The sequence below is a fragment of the Montipora foliosa genome, chromosome 3 (assembly GCF_036669935.1).
Source record: "Montipora foliosa isolate CH-2021 chromosome 3, ASM3666993v2, whole genome shotgun sequence".
In the NCBI taxonomy this organism is placed as follows: domain Eukaryota; kingdom Metazoa; phylum Cnidaria; class Anthozoa; order Scleractinia; family Acroporidae; genus Montipora; species Montipora foliosa.
Window position 1 is genome coordinate 17,634,687 of NC_090871.1, and position 22,500 is coordinate 17,657,186.

The following is a 22,500-nucleotide window of genomic DNA, read 5'->3' on the forward strand; positions in this document are numbered from 1 at the left end:
TTCAACGGATAAAAATGTGTGAAGCCTAAAAGCGAAAGAAATTTAAATATAACGAAAAATTCGCATAAATTAAAGGGTAAAAGCATGTAGTGGAAAGAATGTTTAAAATGCTAAGAAAATTAGTGTTTCTTTAAGAGAATGTGATATTGTCTTGGGAGCGGGCACGAATTGTTGTCTGCCCCTACAGTTTTTGCCGTGTGCCATGACTCCAATGTCTTTCTGCTCCGGTTGTTCGCTTTGTCAATGATTTTAGAATTGTTAAAGTCAATATCATGATTAAAAATCCACGCGTGTTTTGCGACATTTGAGCCTTTAGTACAATGCTTTAAGTTCCTCATATGTTCCTTTCTCCTAGTAGTAAAGGATCTTTTAGTTTCGCCAATGTAGCTCCACGGGCAAGATGCGCATGGAATTTTATAGATGACATTGCACTAGCCTCTATCTCATATTTACCTGTTGAATCTAAAGATCAAATACGAACCTCTGCGGCTGCGATCCTCCAAAGGGCTTCTTTACCTAATCACAACATCTCTAAAGAAGAAAGCAAAGCTTTACATGCGTTAAAGAAAGACCGCTCCAGAGTCATCATGAAAGCTGACAAAGGAAATTGCCTCGTTGTGTTGGATAGAGAAGAATACGACAGCAAAATGGAGTCCCTCCTTGCCGACCGAAGTACCTATGAAGTTGTCACAAGATCTCCGTTCGGTCGAATCGAGCGTGAATTGAACGCGACGCTCCTGAACTTTAAGAGACAACAAAAGATTGACGACTATACATACTTTAAATTAAGATCTACCGACGGCATTCCACCAGCGATCCGCGGTTCTATCAAACACCACAAAGATGGCTACCCTCTCAGACCTATCGTGACTTGCATTGGCTCTGCACTTTACAACACTTCTAAATTCCTCACCGACATCCTTGCACCGATCCAAAATCGTGATGGGTTCTCAGTTGCTAATTCACAGGAGTTCTCTAACGAAATAGCCGACGTTAACATCCAAGATGATGAACCCATGGTTTCCTTTGATGTGGTGTCTCTATTCACCGCCATCCCTGTCGACAAAGCTTGCGATTATATCAGGAAGAAATTAGAGGACGATTTGTCTCTCCATTCCAGAACCAACCTAGACATCGAGGACATAATTTCCTTATTGAATTTTGTGCTGTCCAATAACTTCTTCGTTTACAATGACACCATTTACAAACAAATCCACGGTTGTGCTATGGGTAGCCCCGTCAGCCCTGTAGTAGCCAACCTATGCATGGAAGAAATCGAAAAAACAGCAATCAACACGACTACTGTCTCGCCGAAATTTTGGAAGCGGTATGTAGATGACAGTTTCTGCATTATTAAGAGCGACACTGTTGCCTCCTTTCACAATTCATTGAACTCAATCGATCAGCATATTTCTTTCACCATCGAACACGAGTCCAACGGCCAACTACCCTTTCTTGACACCCTCATTTCGCGCGATAACGGAAAACTTTTGGTCGACATCTACCGCAAACCCACGCATACGGATAGATATCTCGACTTCCATTCACACCATGACAGGAAACATAAAATCAGCACCGCTGAGACACTCTTGCATCGAGCTTTGAATCTCCCCAACACACAAGTTGGAAAGACCCGTGAAACTGCTCGTGTTTGCGCCGCTTTACACTCCAACGGCTATCCCAAAAAAATCGCTGCTGATGTTATAAGAAAGAAAGCGAGGCCTCCACCACCTACACCTACTCCAGAAGAGTTGGTTGGTATGTTTTTTAAATGGGTTGAGCCAACAAACCGACGCAACTTTGCAGACCTTCCCTACATCAAAGGCATCACGGAACCTCTCACAAGAATCCTCAACGAACACGACATCCAAGTCACTAGCAGACCAGTTAAAACTTTACAGCAGCATTTCCCTATCCCTAAGTTTCGACCTGCCGAAGACGACCAGTGCAATGTCATCTATAAAATTCCATGCGCATCTTGCCCGTGGAGCTACATTGGCGAAACTAAAAGATCCTTTACTACTAGGAGAAAGGAACATATGAGGAACTTAAAGCATTGTACTAAAGGCTCAAATGTCGCAAAACACGCGTGGATTTTTAATCATGATATTGACTTTAACAATTCTAAAATCATTGACAAAGCGAACAACCGGAGCAGAGAGACATTGGAGTCATGGCACACGGCAAAAACTGTAGGGGCAGACAACAATTCGTGCCCGCTCCCAAGACAATATCACATTCTCTTAAAGAAACACTAATTTTCTTAGCATTTTAAACATTCTTTCCACTACATGCTTTTACCCTTTAATTTATGCGAATTTTTCGTTATATTTAAATTTCTTTCGCTTTTAGGCTTCACACATTTTTATCCGTTGAAGGCAGCAGTTCAGTCTGTCGAAAGCTCATAGTTTTTTCAAACCTTTTTACCAGAGAACGATTTTACTTTTTTCTTCATATTAACAATATGAAGAAAACTTGGGCTGGAATTAATGAGACCATGAACCGAAATAAGTTGAAATCCAAACCTATCACGGCTCTAAGGCGTTTAGACTGCCACGAAATAACCCATAATCCCACTGAATCCCCTAATGTGCTTAATGACTTCTTTTCTTCAGTTGGCCAGAATCTTGCTGCTAAAGTGCCTAACAGCAATCATCACTTTAGTGAATATATTACAAATATTAAACCCCTTCATTCTCGATCCTTTTTCTTTAAACCTGTCACTACTCTTGAAATTGAAAATGAAATCTCATTCCTTTCGCCCAATAAGGCTTAAGGGCCTTATTCTTGCCCTGTTAGTGCATTGAAATGTGCGAAGGGTATAATTTCTTTACCCCTTGCGGAAATAATGAATATGTTCATTCCAACAGGAATATATCCTTCAAAATTAAACATGCGAAAGTGATCCCGATCTTTAAGTGTGATGATGAGACCGATCCAAATAACTACCGTCCGATCTCTCTTCTCTCCATTTTTAATCGAATTTTTGAGAAACGTATGTATAATCGTCTAAAATCGTTTAGTGAGGAAAATGAACTGTTATATTAAGCGCAATGTGGTTTTCGAGAGAAATCCTCCACCCAACATGCAATACTTGACATTGTGAATTCCATTCAGATAGACAAAGACAAGACAACTTTATTACATTTTTGCACATGATACAGTAATAACAGACCTGGCACCACAAGGTAGCGAAAGCTAATCGAGGCGGGCCAGGAAAAATAAAAATAAATGAAATCTGCTAACCTTTGTTTAAAGGAAAAAGAAAGGTATTACAGAAAAGGCAAAAGAAGAACTACTTCAGAGAAACTCGTATTGCACTGGTTCATTTAGGCTACATAGCAAATGCGAAGAATCTGGGACAAAACAGGATCGGAAAATAAGGATGTACAGCTATGATGAGTAAAAGTTAACTTTTGATATGATGGATTCTAAATCTTTATAAGAATCTTCATTTTCCAATATATTTAACGAAATCATTTTTATTTTCTTTTTAAAAGTAGCTTTAGGGAGTGCCCTTAACTTAGTTGGTATCTCATTCCACAGTTTTGCACCAATTCTTGAAAAGGACTTCCTCTTAATTTCAGTATCAGATGAACTTGGATAAGAAAATGCATGTTCTCATGTGGCATTTTCATTTATCTTAAAAAGGCCTTTGACACGGTTGACCATTCTATTTTACTTAGCAAGCTTTATCATTATGGAATTAGCGGTATTGTCAATAACTGGTTTTCGTCTTACTTGGCTCACCGTACTCAGACAACTCAAATTGATAATCATGTGTCTTCCAAGAGGAATTCGGTCACTGGAGTCCCACAAGGTTCTGTTCTAGGACCTTTACTCTTCCTAATTTATATAAATGTCAGATATGCTTAAAAATACAAGATAACAATATGAACGCTGTTACAGCTCTTGAAAACAAGGATTATGTAAATTTCTTGGGGTCCTAATTGACAAGCAGTCAACTTGGAAACAACACAGTGATTACATCGCTTCTAAGATCAGCAAAATTGATGGTTTAATAGCGAGATTGTGGCACTATTTACCATTGAACACCGTTCTTCAAATTTATCGATCACTCGTATTTAACATGTATTACGGTATAGCTGCTTGGGGCCAAGCTGATCAGTCTGATTTAAGGAAGATTCTTGTTCTTAAAAAACAAGCCCTCTTCTTTATTTTCTTTTGTAATACTAGATCCCATGCTATCCCACTGTTTGTCTCTTCTAATATTCTGCCAATCGATATGCTTTACTTTGAAACAGTATCTACCCTTGTGCATGATATTTCTAATAATTCTGTACCGAAGATCATTCAGCGGTCAGCATGAGAGCTGGACGTGCTTTAGCTCGCTCTCTCCTTTTTCTATTATTTTCGACTTTTTGGGGCGTTAGTGTTTCATCCAACATCGCAAAATGCCCGCCGATATTTAGTGACACTTTTTTTGGGACTGTTGGCGAATTTTTACATTGTATTGAAGTCCCACTTTTGAACTATATTTTTTAAGCGTAAGAGGCATTTCTTCTTTCGTAAAATTAGCTATTATAGCAATTCACCTGCCTCATTCCAACTGGATAACTTATTGTTATGTGGGGATATTCATCCGAATCCTGGTTATGGCAGTACATCGGCACACGACAACACTACTCGTGTTAAAAGAAAGCAGCCCAGGTGGAAGCATCCGTGTGGACTTTGCTCTAATTCTGTTCGCTCAAATCAAAAAGGAATTCTCTGTGACGGCTGTTGTACATGGCACCACATCAAATGTATCAACATGGATATTAGAACATATATTGAATTGGGTTCCTCCGATGAAACTTGGTCCTGTTCCAATTGTACTTTTCCCTTTAACTTCACCGATTCGTTCTTCGAGGAATCTACTACGGGAGATATCAATGCCAGCCTACAGTCGTCGCTTTCAGGTTCTACCGACGGTGTGCGAAATATTTTTCCCAAAGTTTTATTTTTAAATGCCAGAAGTATACGGAACAAAGTTTTTGACCTACAAGCATTGCTACTTATGGACTCGTTTGATGTTGTTGTTATAGTTGAGACATGGCTGGATCGTAACTATCAGGACTTTGAACTCAAGCTTGAAGGCTATAATATTTTTCGGAAGGATAGATGTAATAGACGGGGTGGTGGAGTGCTTATAGTAGTCAGGAATCATATTTCTTGTATTCACAGGTCTGACTTGGAGGTTAAGTTAGTCTAAGAGATGATAGCTCTTGAAATTCGTCCAAACCCTACTATTTGTGTTCTCCTTTCTGCATTTTATAGACCACCGGACGCAGATGAGTTATTTTTGTCACAATTTAGAGAGTTTTTGGTTAAATATTCTAGAACAGGTCTTTCAAATCTTGTTGTAACTGGGGACTTTAATTTTTCACATATTGATTGAAATCTTGGATGCCCTACGAAGCCACACCCTGAAACTGAGGATTTTTGTAGTATTTTGGATGATTTCTTTTTGGTACAAAAGAACCTGCATGCAACTCGAGATCTAAGAAATTCTGGACCTTCTGGCAATATTTTGGATCTGGTCCTAACCAATAATGACATCCTTGTTGAAGATGTAGTGGTGCATCCGCATGTATTTGACTCAGACAATCATCCATTTACCTTTAAGTTTCATGCTGAGATGAGAAGGCCTAAAATTATTCAGTGAAAGGTATATTGCTACAAAAAGGCTGATTTTAAAGGTTTGCAGGAGACCTTACAATCTATTCCCTGGAATCTAGTTACATGCGATAACTGTATTGATACAGGTCTGATAAAGTTTCAGGATCTCCTGTTTGCTGCTGTCAATCAACATATACCACAGATAACACTCAAGCGACGCTCTAGGCCTCCCTGGATTTGTAAGGATATAATGAAACTAATTAGGAAGAAGAGGAAATTATGGAAGCAAGTCAAATCAAATGGTTCACCGGGTATATTCTTAAAATTCAAGGAGCTGAGAAAGGAAACAAAGAGACTTATTAATACAAGTTATTATAACTATCTTAAATCTCTGTCTGGGAAACTTCAGCACAATCCTAAACATTTCTGGTCATTTTACTCCGTTAAATCTAAAAGTAAGAGAATTCCAGAGACTGTTATTTATGATAGTGTTTGTTCTACAGATACGTCTTCCAAGGTGGAACAATTTATTCAATAGATTCAGTTGATGTTAACAACCCGACTACAGATGTTGTGAATCCCAACTTGTTACTGAACGTTACAACCACAGCATTTGAAGTGCAGGGAATTTTAAGAAGGCTTGACATCCATAAATCACCTGGTGTGGATAATATACCATCCAGAATTCTACAAATCTGTGCGAAGGAACTGTCGGTTCCCTTGTCACATTTATTTAATCTATCTCTAAGGTCAGGAGTCATGCCCACTTTGTGGAAATTCGCTAACATCACTCCAATACATAAGAACAATAATAAGGAATTTGTGGAAAATTACAGATCAATTTCCCTGTTACCTATTCCAGCAAAATGTTTGGAGCGTCTTGTGCATACTGCTATTTATGCACATGTTTCGCCTTATTTATCTGAGTGGCAGCATGGATTCGTAAAGGGGAAATCTTGTGAGACAGAATTGGTCCTCACTCATCATCAATGGGTCACAGCTTTGGACGAGGGACGACAGGTGGATGTTGCTTTCTTGGACTTCTCCAAGGCTTTTGACAGAGTGAATCATTCAATCTTACTGCGGAAGCTCTGTAGTTTTGGAATTTCTGGCTCCCTACTACAGTGGTGTGAGAGTTACTCGAGTAATCGTTGGCAAAGAACTGTGTTGGATGGTCTCTCCTCCACCTGGTTAGAAGTTCCGTCTGGTGTCCCACAGGGCTCCATTTTGGGGCCGTTATTTTTTGTAGTATTTATTAGTGACTTACCCGATGTCGTTCTCCCTGGAAATACTACTGATGATTGTAAAATTTCAAGAGTCATTGATGATGCTAGTGATCAATTTTGTTTCCAGCGGGACTTGGATAATCTACATCAGTGGAGTATTTGCAATGCCATGGTTTTTAATGTCAAAAAGTGAAAAGTTATGAGATTAACAGAGAAAAGGCAACCTTTAGTCTCTAATTATTCCTTGGATAATTCTCCTTTGGAAGAAGTTAAAGAATTCAAAGACTTGGGATCTTCTGCCCTATGATATTCATAAGGCAGTAAGTGTAAATATTTTTAAGCGGGGAGTTAAGAAGTTTTTATTGGACAATACATTAAATTAGTTGTCCATTGTTGAATTATTGATTTTATTTTGATTTTACTACTGTATTTTCGTATTTTGTATTAGTATATATTCATTGGTGATCTGTTCTTTTTTATGGGGTCCTGGACTCCTTTACGGATTATCCATATGGCTATTAATATTATAATTCTTATTAGTATGTGTTGCCTTTGATGCCATTAAATTGCAAAAATAAAAATAAAAAACAAAAAATAAATAGAAACTATTTAATCGTTCGGTCCTGATCGTTCACCTAACATTCATAAATATCATTACTCGATCATCAACTATGGGCAACTATTATGTTGGTGAATCGCGACTGAGCTTACAGTTGAAGTCTTTTGTAAACTTTGGAATAGGATTATGGAACTCTCTTCATCCTGACTGGCGCGCGCTTACAAAAAGGCCATTCAAAAGACGAATTAGGAAATTTCTGCTTACAGTACTTGGAGTTTAGGATGCTTATGTTGATGACTACTCATTGATAAAAAAACTGAATATTCATACTATCGCACTGTATAATTGCTTTATTCTATTTATTTACTCATTTATTTATTTTTTTTTATTCACTTATTTTAATAATATTGTAATAATTATGCAACGTTTCTTCGAGAAGGATCGATTTAGAAAACGTATTAAGAATAAAAAGTAACAACACTATCCGACGTTTCGGAGTCAGACATGACCCCATTATCAAGGTTAAACTGTACTGGAAAATTCGCAATTTAAATATAACGGGCGTTAGGTCAAAACAAAGACTTATGCATAAATGGAAATTAAACGATAGTTGACACTAAGATATTTACAATTTTTGCTAGAATACAAAAGGCGAAGGTCAAACAAAAACTTTAGCACGAATGGAATCTGACTGCTTATTTCGTGATGGTTGACGCTCACGTATCAAAAGCATCTCGTGAACGAGACAGTCAAATTTCGATTTGCATTTCTTTAGGATCGTAAAATGTGCTTTAAGTTCAGGTTTGTCCAGATCGTGTCCTCCATCGATGACAGCACGAAATTCGTCCCTATTAGCTCAGAAAGACCAAAAGCGAAAGGTCGACCGCCCAAGTATTACCATCCCCTCTTAGAAAAAGAGAAACTTGTTAACAACGCCATAAAGAGAATTCTCCCCAAGGACGTCGCTAAATCGCTACTATCACAGGGCTCGCGTTTAGCTCATCTTTACGGCCTGCCGAAGACGCACAAGAAGAACCTCTCTGTTAGACCCATACTATCCGCAACAGGAACATACAACTTTCAGCTGGCAAAATGGCTTGACGAAAAGCTAAAACCTCTCTCTCTCAATCATCATACCATCACAAACGTTTTTGAATTTGCGGAGGAAGTTACTCAACTCGATTTTAACGAGAATGATATTTTAGTATCATATGATGTAACTTCTTTGATTACAAATGTGCCTTTGGACGAGACGATAGAGATACTTGCCACCAAGGCTTTTCGTGACAATTGGTTCAACAAAACTAACAACCTACATATCACCAAATCAGACCTGATCGAACTGCTAGAATTAACTACCAAACACCAGCTCTTCCAATATAATGGTGAACTGTATGAACAGAAGGATGGAGTAGGCATGGGGTCTCCCCTAGGCCCCCTAATGGCCAATGCCTTCTTTAGATTTGCCAGATTACTACAGACGGTACGTAGACGATACAATTACCGTAATATCTTGTGAATCAGTCGCTCATGTTTTCCTTGGTGAATTAAACAGCATTCATCCGTCTCTACATTTCACCATGGAAATCGCGACCAATGGTAAACTACCTTTCCTTGGAATGCTTCTTGATAAGAATGGTCCTCGGATATCAACCTGTGTCTACCGAAGGCTTAGTACTACACTACCATAGTCACGTGGACCATCGTTATAAGACTGGCCTGCTTACGACCATGCTTAACAGGGCCTATCGGTTGTCCTCAAGTTGGCAATTATTCTCTGATGAGAGCGAAAAGCTCAAAAATATTTTCAAACGCCTTAAATACCCGGAAGACTTAATTAACAGATCTGTTAAGAATTTTGTCGACTATGTTCAATCGGATGCCCAGAAACCACCACAAGCGCAATACCAAGGAAAAACCGTCCGCATTGTATTACCGTACAAAGATCAGAAGTCAGCTAACGTGCTGCGGAGACGACTCAAAGATCTGAGCGTTAAAATTGGTAACACCATCGAGATTGTTCCTGTGTTTATTAATCGTAAGATTGAAAGTCATCTCAAACACCGCGAAAACAAGCCAAATGTTGTAAATAACCAATGTGTTGTTTATTATTTTAAATGTGGTCTATGCGATGTGGACTACATTACATCAGCGTATAGAGGAACACAAATCCCTATCATCTTCGGTTGGTCGACACATGAAGACGAAATACGATCTGCACAAACCTGAACTTAAAGCACATTTTACGATCCTAAAGAAATGCAAATCGAAATTTGACTGTCTCGTTCACGAGATGCTTTTGATACGTGAGCGTCAACCATCACGAAATAAGCAGTCAGATTCCATTCGTGCTAAAGTTTTTGTTTGACCTTCGCCTTTTGTATTCTAGCAAAAATTGTAAATATCTTAGTGTCAACTATCGTTTAATTTCCATTTATGCATAAGTCTTTGTTTTGACTAACGCCCGTTATATTTAAATTGCGAATTTTCCAGTACAGTTTAACCTTGATAATGGGGTCATGTCTGACTCCGAAACGTCGGATAGTGTTGTTACTTTTTATTCTTAAAACGTTTCTTCAGTCTGTCTACTGTGTGATGGCTCAATGTGTATTGTGAGGTTTTATTTTGTCTTAATATTGTTTCTAGTAAGTTTAGTGCCATGTACGCGATTACACTGCACGCCTCGATTGGCATCGCTATACGCGTGTAGTGTTCATTGTAAAATTTATCTGTAATTTTTTGCAAATGAACTTGAAACTTGAACTTGAACTCGATTTCGAGCAAACATTTTCTCCAACATACAACAAATGTTGAAGCGTGTAGCCGCCCTTTCAACAATGTTGTATTGCCAAGAGTAAAGTGACGTGTTTCAAACAATGCGCTTTTTAACACACCATGATCAAAAACCAGGAATAGAATGAAGAGTGACAACAAAGAGTTTCGCGAAAGACAGCTAAATTCAAAGGAAAAATAATGGCACGATTTGTTCGAATACATCGAAATTTTGTTTGATATCACGATTAAAGACCATTTCGAGGCTCCTAAACATGATGACAGTGCGTTAAAGCACATTTCAGACAGTCTAATATATCTGCTACTATTTTTAGAAAATACGTCTTTCCAATGAAAAGCTTCCTTGTAAGGAGACACGTAGACAGATACTAAGAGAAAGTTTGCTAAAAGCAATATCGAAAATTTGAGTAAAAAAGAATTGAGTGAGAGATTTTTTGAAACCAGAAAGGAATAAAAGCATTTTACCGCCCTTGGTGAGTAATAGGAAGATTGCGTGACGAGCCAATAGCGCGGCTTGACGAATTACGAAATTCATTTCGATGCTATACTCCAGGTTAAGATAGGACTCACAAATGGCCAGTACAGAATAAAACGGGGCTGCATTGTTCAAGACTTGTGCTGTTTGTATTCACAGATCTTCTCTTGGCATGGTTTTGAAGAATCTGAACCGTGACGATGAAATGATTGCCAAGGGGGTTTTCCCTAATACAATGAGGTCAGCACCTTGAATTAGGGAACTACTCTGAGAATATAAATTGAAGGTGGTTGGCCAACTGTTTGTCATTTTCTGAGTTCTTCGACTGCCGTACGTACACAGTCTCTGTAAAGGAAGGCTTCCTTGATTGTGGAAAGGTAGGTTGGAATTGCTTTGCTACAAAAACAACGCTTCATCTGAAAGTTACATTCATGACGCGGTCGACCCGCGAAATTCCGAAATTTATCGGCTTCTGTAAGAAACAGGCGTTCAACCGTTTCAGAGTTTATTCGGAGCAACTTACCACATCATAGACTCCACGAAGCCTGACTTGCATAATTTTGAGAACCTGGGTTGTGCAATCACTAGCTCATTAGCTAATCAACAATATAACAAAACCCATGCAGTACCTACAATAGTTAGATATTAATAACAAGTCACGCAACTTGTCACAGCTTCCTCTCGGAGTCTACTCGGCTCCCACGGTCTCTTTTTTCCTCGAAAATCCGTGGGAAAGAACGCAAAACAAGTAAGCGTCCGAGCATGACTATGAGCGTCTCTGCCGCTCGCATGTCGCGCTCACAGTCACGCTCGCACGCTCACTTGCTTTGGGTTGTCCCTCACGGATTTTGGAGGAAAAGAGAGACTGCTCGCAGTCAAGGTTCGCACCAGCTGACCGCGTATTTACCGATTCAGTCAAAATGTCTATTTACGTACGAGTTGATAATTCTTCACCAGCGTGTGGTTTGGGACAGAACTATTTTTTAGCCAAGATTCCCTTTAAGTACTGTGTATAATAAAACGTTTACTTTGTTTAAAGATGGCAGCCAACAGACCCATTAGCAAAAAGATGGTCACCGTAGGTGACAGTTCCTGTGGAAAAACCTGCCTTTACACTACGTTCGCCAGAGATCGATTCCCTGTAGAGTACGTACCAAGAGTTTTTGAGAGTTATCTTGTTGGTATCAGAGTTGATGACAAGACAGTAGAGCTAGGATTCTGGGATACGGTGGGAGACGCAGAATATGACAGGGTACGACCTCTTTCCTATCTTTACACTGATGTTATTCTGATGTGCTTCTCCTTTGATAGTCCTGAGAGTTTAGCTAAAGTTCTTGAAAAATGGACTCCTGAAGTTAGGCATTTCTGCCCAGATGTACCAATTATATTGGTCGGTAACAAGAAAGATCTGAAAAATGACGAAAGCACAAAGAGAGAGTTATCCAAGATGAAACAAGAGCCCGTTAAAAGTGAAGAAGGATCTTTAATGTGTGAAAGAATCAAGGCCTATGCTTACCTGGAATGTTCTGCTAAAACAAAAGAGGGAGTTAGAGATGTATTTACAACAGCTGCGAGAGCTGCACTGATGACGAAAGGAAGGCGAAATAAACGAAAATGTTGCTTAGTGTAAAATTAGCCGGTAGAACTTTTGAACATGTCTTAGGAAACTTCCCGTGACTGGAAATGCCGTTTGACGTATTAAAGTGGAAAACTAATCTAATAAATACAACCCTTATAGAAGTAGGATGGGGTTACTCCTCTGTGTATATAAAGCTGCACAGATCTGTTTATTTTAAAGGGTATGAACATTACATATTTTCTTCCCGTGATTGACATGTTTTGGTCTGAAACAATACCCTAATAACCCATTCATATCTTCCTATAAACCACAAGGGATTCATCAGCAGTCGAGGGATAACTCAGTCTATCGTCCGCCATGAATAGATTCTTTTAGCTCTTCAAATTCTTCAAAGTTTAAATTCATTTACGGGTGGCTTGTACAACACATTTCTTCGGCTATTTCAATGTCCTCTCTTGACGTATCCGTTTTGCAATCCAGGGTGTTTTGTGATTGAGGGAGAAAGAACAGGACATCTGGATGACCTGGTGGCGATTCCGCGCTGTTTGTGGACGGGCGAATTTTATGCAAATTCGAGTGTGAACAGTGAATCCAATACATTCATTATAAAATTACAAATGGTTACAAAAACAGGTTGTGTGGGCTCCCTGTGGTGAACCAAAACCTGAGAAAGTCAACGTGAAGTAGATTGCTGTCGTCAAATCGGCCTGAATCTCTCAATTCTTTAAAAAAACTTAATCCACCAGTCGGTGTCTGATTTACCCAAAAATGCCACATTTCATCAATTCTGTGATGTGAAACCGAACGACCGTACATGAAACTGTTCATTCCACTGAAAGCATCACAAGAGTTACGACGAAGGAAACTCTGAATGGCTACCTCGTAAAATAGTTGGCACTCCTCCGATCAGCCGTATACAAGATAGATAATAGCTTGCTATTACCCTTGGGTCATTGTTAGTTTGGCCAACCTTAAGCCAGAGAACACGACGACTATAACCATCAATAGCACCATGAATGGCAAATCCAAAGGGTTTTGGTTTGTCGTAGCCATCCCGGTGCCACATGTAGTTTGGGCCCTGAACAGAATATTATCGTCTCCGAAATACCCGTCTTGAACGCGAAAAAACACCCTCTGGGTCGAGGTATTTCCTGATGACTCGTACTGTTTCCCTTTCCTACCATGCAGTGACCTGTTATTTAAGCAAGGACTTTTTCCGTGTATCCATAGCCTCATCTAAACACGAGGGGGAGTTGGGAGAATTCGAGACAGTATACTTGTACGCAGTCGAGGGTTTGCATAACTGTCGAGAATTCTCCCAACTCCCCCGAGTGTTTAGATGAGGCTATGGAAACACGGAAAAAAGTCCTCTATTGCTTTTATAAAATATTTCTCAAGGATAATTCGACAAATGAAGAAAAATGCTAGTTTTTTGACTTCCAGATTGAAACAGATTTTCTTAATACACTCATATTTCCAACCAGCCAATCAAAACTCGCGTCTGACTACATAACCAATCAAAACTCGTGTGATGTCACAGCCGTGTTTCCATACTCTCATCTAAACACAGCTATTGACCAATGACAGTGCACGTACTATCCTAATTATTTTATAAAAGCCTTTGGTGCATTTGACGATATCCAATTGAATTGCCACTACCAGAGATTTCGCTTTCGATATCACTTTTGACATCAAGAAAACAGGTAAATCTCTTCCTTCGACAAAGACCTTTGGACCTAAGCACTTTCTTGAGTTGTCGTAGACTGATACAAAAATCATGAAAACGAGCCAGAAAAGACAAAATCTCCGTATAGGCCAGGCCAAGACCGAAATACGTAGCCATGAGATCAGTCTCGGTTGTCCGGCGATTCGAGAGCAGATGGAAAGTAATCCGGTTAGAGACCTTGGCACGAGGACGGATGGAGGATAAGGAAAGAAGCAATTCAAGCTCGTTCCCAGGGTCTCTCATCTTCCCACCCCTCTCTCGCTCCAGTGGGCGGGAAGATGAGAGACCCTGGGAACGAGGTTGCAAGCAATTATAAATGTAGTTGTTAAACCTGCCATTTGGGTGTTACCTGTTTTGTGAACACTGATGATATTCAATCTTAACGCATTGAGTCCTAAGCACTTGACAACAGGAGTCCAACGAAGCATTGTCTCAACAGCAGGAAACCGAAAGGGAAAAAACAGAAAAAAAAACGCGAATTGCAAAATATTTGCGAATAGTTAAAATTCCAAGCCGCCGTAGTTTCATCCTCTTGCAGCGAAAAAAGAGAGAGACGACTAGCAAAAAGAAAGGGAGCAGCAGGAAATAATTGGGAGCGACAGAAAAAAGTGAGCGGCAAATAAAAAATTAAAGTGAGCGGCAGGAAAAAATGAGCGGCGAAAATAAAGTGTGCAGCAAAAAAAAAAGAACAGCGGAAAAAAATCAGCGGCGAAAAAAGTGAGCGGCAGAAAAAAAAATTGAGCGGCGGACTAAAAAGTAAAGAGCGGAGAAAAGAGACAGAACAAATACTTGTCCCTCACGAAAAAGAAGAGAAGCAATATGTCCCTTTAAAAGCACCGTAGTGCCACAGGTAGTTTTATGGGCGTTGTCTCTTCTGAAACAAACAACCCAGCAACGATAAACCATTTTTTCTGTAAAACGCATCCGCACTTTGCTTATTCCACTCTCATAAAATAATTAAATGACATAATTGGTCCGACTTTGCAAAAGGACGAACGTTTTTGCCCATCCACAATGAAATTTACCAAAAACCCCGTCAAAAGCAGCTTTAAGATCATTGGAGACTTGAAAATACGTGAAAACTCCCACCTCGTCCCCAGGGTCTTGCAACCAACCTGTTGGCTGGTCCTACCCTGGGAACAAAACGTTTTTGCTGGAAAAGTAGAAGAATCGTAAAAACTACTCTTCACGTTAACGTAATCCCAAGTCCCACTTTGACTGGTTTTTGGACGCTTCAATGTACTTAGGTAAATCATGTGGATAAAAATGACTACGATACCTTCACCTGTGATGCTCCACAGGTTCTCTATTACGATTAATTAGCTGGGTGTCGCTCCTCCAATTCACCCTTGACTGATCATTGCTTTCAGTTCGTGTTCATTTTTTTGGGGGCGGCGTGCAGGCCTCGAGTCTACCGATAGCAATACAAATATCCATACTCGAAGACCGACTACGTTCACCCATGTGATATAAAAAATAAGAACGCCCACTAATTTACAGAACTACAAAATTGACCCTTTGGAACAACATTGAGCATATCGCCAATCCCAACAATGTCTAAGAAGACACCAAAGCGCACTGTTTACACCTTCCGTGATCCTAAAATGGGCAAAGGCATCGCTTCGCTGAATCTGCAAGAAGAAAGAAAGGAAGGATAACCGCAGGAAGTTAAAAGAGACGAGAATTCAATAATTACTTGAACGATTTGTTTTTCCTTTTTCATCTACGGGTTCTAGATCATTTTACATTTTTTTTTTTCAAGAAACTCCACCTCTTCCCTTTACTTTTAAAGGGTTACAAATGGTTGAAAAGCGCCTGAATTGCTGGCAAAATGTTAGATTTTCCGTATCGCAACGAGGCATGATGGTGTAGTGATTAGCGCGCTGGACGTCCACCCACAGGGTCGCTTGCCTTTCGCTATATGTTGTTCCTCAAACAGGAACAGGTCGGCTCAAGATTGCCTCTCTTCACCCAGATATGTCACGGGTTACTGTTACTGTTACTGCTCCCTTAACGCCGCACGGCGCTGTTGGGGCCCAGCAGATGAAGCAGCCTCACGTACGTCCCACGCCAGCCGTCGCGGCAGCCGGCAGCCCTGGTAGCCTCAGCGAAGCTGAGGCCCGTCCACTCAGTAATGTTGTCACTCCACTTCTTCCTACGTCGTCCTCTGCTTCTGCCACCTCTGACTGTGCCCTGAAGCCACGTCTTGGCAAGGCTGTCACTACGTGTGGTGTGACCAAAACACTTCAATTTCCAGGTCTTCACAATCTCAAGAAGTTCTTGATGACGTCCAATTTTGGCAGTCAACATCGCTCTAACACTGTCATTAGATATTCTTTGCCTGTAATCGATTCCTAGCAGTTGTCGGAGACATCTCATCTCAAAAGAAGCTACCCTTTTCTCTAGGTAGGCGTCGAGGGTCCAGGATTCACAGGCATACAGAAAAACAGAAATGACCATTGATCGTAAAAGTCTTATTTTTGAAGATACAGAAATACATTTATCATCGCAAACAACTTTGAGTTTTGAAAGAGAACTTTGTGCTTTGGCCATTCTGGAGAGGATTTCAGATTTGGAACCATTATCAGTCACTAGAGCACCAAGATATATAAACTGATTCACATGTTGCAGAGAACTGCCATTGACTATAAGGTCATTTTGAACCTCGTTTGCATGGGTATTTGACATGATTTTTGTTTTCTCAGCACTTATTTCCATACCAAAAGCAGAACAGCTCTGATTAAGTCTTTTGATCAGCGAGGCCATCAATATCATCTGCGAAGCGCAAATTGCTGACAGTCCTGCCACCAATGCTAACTGTTGATTCATGGCCTTCAAGAGCATCTGTCATGATTCGTTCGAGAAAGATATTGAAGAGTGTTGGGGATAGTAGGCAGCCTTGACGAACCCCTACGGTGGTGCGAAACCATTCTTCAATTTCACCTTCCAGATAGACTGAACAAAAAGCCTGGTTGTAGAGTTCTACTGTCACGGGTACCGCCAATATACTGCTGAGCTAGGGTAACCTTGCGATGGACTAGCATCCCGTCCAGGGGGAAGAGCAACACTCCTGTAATGTACATGTGCATGGAAGGGTTAACTTTTTACAAACGATGGCCGTGTAGTACTTATATTTCAACAGAATTAACTGATTAGAGTGTAATGTGAAGTGCTAGTTTTGTACCCCAAATGAACCATGTGATCGTTAGCCCTGCTTATGGTCAGAGTTTTTCTCTGTCCTTGTGTGGACCCATTTCCATTAGTAGGGCTAACGCTCACATGGTTCATATGTGGTATAAAACTAGCACTTCACATTACACTTTAATCAGTTAAGTCTGTTGAAATATAAGTGCTACACGGCTAACGTTTGTCCCTTCCTTGTACTTGTACATGTTCATTGCCGTGACTTTAAGAGCTTCAGTTCACACGGTCTGCTCCCGTCCGACCTTGTAGCTCAGTCGGTAGAGCGGCGGTGATCTAACCCGAAGGTCGTGGGTTCAATTCCCACCCTGGTCAGAGTTTTTCTCTGTCCTTGTGTAGGCCCATTTCCATTAGTAGGGCTAACGCTCACATGGTTCATATGGGGTACAAAACTAGCAGTAGCACTTCACATTGCACTGTGCTTTAATCTCAGGTAAACCCAGGTTCACTGTGTGTGCCACATAAGTAAATAAGGAGAAGAGGGAAGTTTAGGTCTGGAAATTTGCTAGAAAATGGAAATAAAAATTGATGAAACTTACCACGTGGTGAGCTGTTGTTGTCTTTAATACGTACATGGAGTTTCGGGAAAAATGGTCCCCGTTCACCTTCCTTCATAGTGTAGTGACAAGGTAGGAGACGGAAGATTTTTTTTCGCGAAAATCGAATCCAGTCGCTAAATAAACAAGCCAGGCTCGTGGAACATGAATTTCTCTAAACCATGAATCTACTGAAGCATCTCCAGGTAGCAACACGAAGCCACCAGGCTCCGTAGAACTTGTAAGTTAACCTGCTAAAATGGCGGCCAGAAACCGTTGTCCTCGCAGTGTCCATTCAAAATGGCACTGAACTCGGGACGCCTGGTGACGAGTATAATAAGTCCCCCTGGAGGGAGGGGAGTCCGATAGCGAAAGAAATGCTCTTTTTCTCTCAAACGAGCACGGTGACCCCCGAATCTTTTTTCAGGTATTTGCTAAGAACAATCTAATAAAGAACATATTTGAAGAAGAAAAAAAGTTTGATAGTAGAACATGAATTTTTTTGGAAAACAGTTCCGTACTGGGTGTATTTTGGCCAAGGCGAGGACTTCAAGCTAACCACGGAACTGTCCCAAAGAGTGCACTATTCCCACAACCAAGCAATCAAAAACGGCGCAGATGAAGCAATACTGCTTATGTGAATAAAAGAAACTTTATTTTCAAAATAAAATTTTGTATCTTTCAAGTAACGACGACTTAATTCTGTATGAAGGTGATTCGAATTTTTAAAGCGCAAACAGTAAAAATACCCCGCTTTAAGAGCTTGCTGACGTGTAAACAAGCACGGGGACCCCATTTTTTTATTGCATTTTTTAATGTTCATATCATGAATGTTAATTATGAAAAGTTTCCAAAAAAAGTTTGATAGAAGAAGAATTTCTGGGGAATTACCTTAATTCGTCATGTTGTTCGATACTATTCCAGTTCAAATACGAATATTTTAAACAAATATAGACATAACATACTACGATAAAATTATGAAATGATAAGTGGAGAACGCATTCAAATCAGGACCTAAAAGGTTTATCGACGGATGGCTTTTGACGAAGAAGATTCTGAAAGGCTTTCTGAGATTTTCGAATTTTTGTAATTTCGTTACACGAAATTATGCTTTAAGCACGCAACGTTTTTGTCAAAACGGACGGCGACCGGAATCAGTGCCGTCACACGTCACAGACGTCAAGTCACAAACCTCAAAGCAGGCTATTTGGCGTCAGTGACGGCCGCAGAAATCTTTTATTATTTGTTTTCTCTTAACCGCGTTTGATCTAACCCTTTCTCCATAGAAAGTGGAATTCCCAGAAACATCCCAAAACCATGAATCCATCAACCTTCATTGGATCTGTCAAGTTTTTCCAGGGCAGTTAGTATCCGATTCAATGGGTTATGAATTTTCCGCCCCCGCGTATGTACAGTGGTTTTTCTTTCAAAAGTTAAAATCACTCATGCATATCCGAAGGTGAAAAGTAAAACATGCATAAAATGAGCAAGCAGACGTAAAATGCTAAGACTTGCATGTTGAATCACAGGTAACCCAGGCTCACTGTGTGTAGGTAAATATAGAGAACATATGAGGCGAAGTTTAGGTCTGAAAATTTGCTAGAAAATGGAAATAAAAATCGATAAAACTTACCATGTGGAGAGCTGTTGTTTTCTTTAATACATACACGAAGTTTCGGGAAAAATGGTCCCCGTTCACCTTCCTTCATAGTATAGTGACAAGGTAGGAGACGGAAGCCAGCTTATGGACTCCGATCGACCCAAAACAAGCACGATTTTTTTCCGCGAAAATCGAATCCAGTCGCTAAATAAACACGCCAGGCTCGTGGAACATGAATTTCTCTAAACCATGAATCCACCGAAGCATCTCCAGGTAGCAACGCGAAGCTACCAGACTCCGTAAAACTTGTAAGTTAACCTGCTAAAATGGCGGCCAGAAAGCGTTGTACTCGCGAAGTGTCCAATTCAAAACGCCTGGTGACGAGTATAATAAGTCCCCCTGGAGGGAGGGGAGTCCCAGATTGCTCAGTGAGTTTTGTTTTTAGCAATGTGGGACTCCCCTTCCTCCAGAACTTATTAAACTCGTCACCAGGCGTCTAGAGCTCAGTGCCATTTTGAATTGGACATTTCGCGAGTACAACGCTTTCTGGCCGCCATTTCAGCAGGTTAACTTACAAGTTTTACGGAGTCTGGTAGCTTCGCGTTGCTACCTGGAGATGCTTCAGTGGATTCATGGTTTAGAGAAATTCATGTTCCACGAGCCTGGCGTGTTTATTTAGCGACTGGATTCGATTTTCGCGAAAAAAATCGTGCTTGTTTTGGGTCGATCGGAGTCCATAAGCTGGCTTCCGTCACCTACCTTGTCACTATATTATGAAGTAAGGTGAACGGGGACCATTTTCCCCGAAACGTCGCGTACGTATTAAAGACAACAACAGCTCACCACATGGTAAGTTTTATTGATTTTTATTTCCATTTTCCAGCAAATTTTCAGACCTAAACTTCGCCTTATATGTTCTCTACAGAGTGAGCCTGGGTTACCTGTGGTTGAATGATGAATGAGCTGTAGCGCTTTCGAGAGTAATGTCGCAAAGCGAAACTCGACTGTAGAATTGTGAAACTCGAATGTAGAATTATGAAAATCGAATGTAGAATTGTGAATTCGCATGTCGAAATGAGAAACTCGAATGTCGAATCGCTAAAGACCAACGATGAAATGTGAAATAAACATAAAACACGAAAGTTGAATTTTGGCGAGATATAACGCCATAGTCCCAAGCTGCATGTGGGGCGACTTCCGCCGCGAGGAGACTAAGAGCCTTTAATATAAAACGCAGCGTGACATGATAAGAGATATACGTTAAGAAATCGGTGGTCCCGTTAAAGCGAACAATCATGTCTTTGGATACAGTCGTTAAAGACTTTTGGCAATTAACCGGCAGATGCACTATAAAGGAGAGATGCAAAGCCATTTTTCACCAAGAACTCTTGAGCGATGTAAAGTTTATCGTTGGAAACCCTGAAGGCGAATGCGAGAGGAAGAGTATTCCATGTCACAAGTTCGTGTTGGCTATGAGCAGTCCAGTGTTTTTTGCGATGTTCTATGGTGATCTGGCTGAGACGAAAGATTCTGTAGAGATCTCAGATTGCGAGTACGAGAGCTTATTGGAGGTGCTCCGATTTATATACAGCGACGAGTTGAACTTAAATCCGGACAATGTTATGCAGGTCTTGTATTTGTCGAAGAAATATATGCTGCCTTACTTGGCTGACAAGTGCTCGGCATTCCTGGAGAAAAATTTGGATGAGTCAAACGTGTTTTACGTCTTACATGAGGCACAAAAATACGAAGAGAAACCACTGCTGGATCACTGCTGGAAGGTGATCGAGAAGGACGCGAAGAGAGCTTTGAAATCCGAAGGTTTCGTGGAGATCGAAAGAACAGTGCTTGAGGAATTAGTTCAAAACGAATCTTTGAACATCAAGGAGGTAGAATTATTCAAAGCTGTCGATTGCTGGGCGGTGAACGAGTGTTGTAAGCAAGGTATTGAAGCAGAGGGCCCTGTCAAAAGAAGAGTTTTGGGTGAACAGGTTGTAAAAGCGATTCGTTTCCCTTCTATGGAACAAATGGAGTTTGCAGATGTCGTTCTCGATTCTGGTGTACTGACCCAAGGAGAGACTTATGACCTAATGAAGTATTTCAGTTCTGTACTCAAAACACCTGTGGGGTTTCCTGAAGCAAAAAGGCCTGGATTCGCAAAGAGCATCACAAGGTTTAAATCACACAAGAGCGGTTGGTGTTACACAAAAGGCGCCTTAAATGCTATTGTTGTTTTTGTTTCCAAGGACGTTAAACTCCATGGCGTGCGTCTCTTTGGAAGTGACGGCGGCCAATATTCTGTGACCCTGACGATTGTGAAGACCAACGGCAACACTATTGGCACTCAAAGGGGTACTTTCTTGTCTAAACTCGTTCAGAATGAAGTGGGGCAATATGAAGGCTTTGAAATTGTGCTCGCAACTCCGGTTACTTTAAGAGCAGGTGAACATTACTGCTTTAAGGCTGAGATCTTAGGTCCGCCTTCTCGGTACGGAGAGAATGGCCAAACCTCTGTAGACCAGTTTGGGGTCAGATTCAATTTCTTGTCGACCAGTGAATTCCTGTATTATTGGAATTTGAGAAATGATAGCAGTACTATCAAGGGACAGTTCTCGGAGTTCCTTTTTTTTGTGGAATGACCTGCTGCAGCGTGATATCAAACAATGAATCACTACGGGATGGTATTCACGAGGAAAAAGGGGGAACTCGGCGTACAAATTCTTCGCAAGAAATTTATCGTCAGTAAATTCGATCGGAATGGGAATAGTACTTTCTGTGAAGACATCAATCGTTGGTTGTTAAGTAATTATGTAAATAGTAATTTCCTGCCGGATAATTCACTATCCAAACGATATTTAACGGGTTCGCGTAGGAAATGCGATGGCAAATTGGCAACGAGGTGCGTAGCTACAACCAAGCTAATATCCGACAAGCGCGAACGGAATAATTATTTCACTGAATTTCAACTCTGAACTTTATAAATTTTACTCCACAAAACCACAAAACGAGTAGTGCAGTTTCCACGGTATGTGAGCTGCAAAACCTTGCATGATCGAGTAAAGTCTGAACGCCAGAAACGCAATATCTAAGAGGTATAATTTTAATAAAAAGCGCTATCAACGCTCATAGAGTAGCACAATGGATAGTGAGTAAGTTATCCAGTAGGTGGCGCTTTCAGTGAAA

General features: G+C 40.5%; 3 protein-coding genes across 3 annotated transcripts in view; all 3 read left to right on the plus strand.

Annotated features, from left to right (window-relative positions):
* The first annotated feature begins 8,191 nt into the window (after positions 1-8,191).
* LOC137995337 (uncharacterized) lies at positions 8,192-8,926 on the plus strand. The gene has a single exon (XM_068840911.1). It carries the CDS (start codon positions 8,192-8,194, stop codon positions 8,924-8,926), a length of 735 nt encoding a protein of 244 aa, XP_068697012.1.
* Positions 8,927-10,783: 1,857 nt separating this feature from the next.
* Positions 10,784-12,415, plus strand: LOC137994555 (ras-like GTP-binding protein RHO). Its single transcript, XM_068840139.1, has 2 exons — positions 10,784-11,052; positions 11,715-12,415. Exon 2 carries the CDS (start codon positions 11,715-11,717, stop codon positions 12,303-12,305), a length of 591 nt encoding a protein of 196 aa, XP_068696240.1. The 5' UTR covers positions 10,784-11,052; the 3' UTR covers positions 12,306-12,415.
* An 8,188-nt stretch (positions 12,416-20,603) lies between these two features.
* Positions 20,604-22,500, plus strand: part of LOC137994556 (BTB/POZ domain-containing protein 6-like) — a 2,672-nt gene continuing 775 nt past the window's right edge. The window contains exon 1 of the mRNA XM_068840140.1: positions 20,604-22,500. This exon is cut by the window's right edge and continues 775 nt beyond it. Within this exon, the coding sequence (XP_068696241.1) occupies positions 20,613-21,956 (1,344 nt within the window). The 5' untranslated portion in view covers positions 20,604-20,612 and the 3' untranslated portion in view covers positions 21,957-22,500.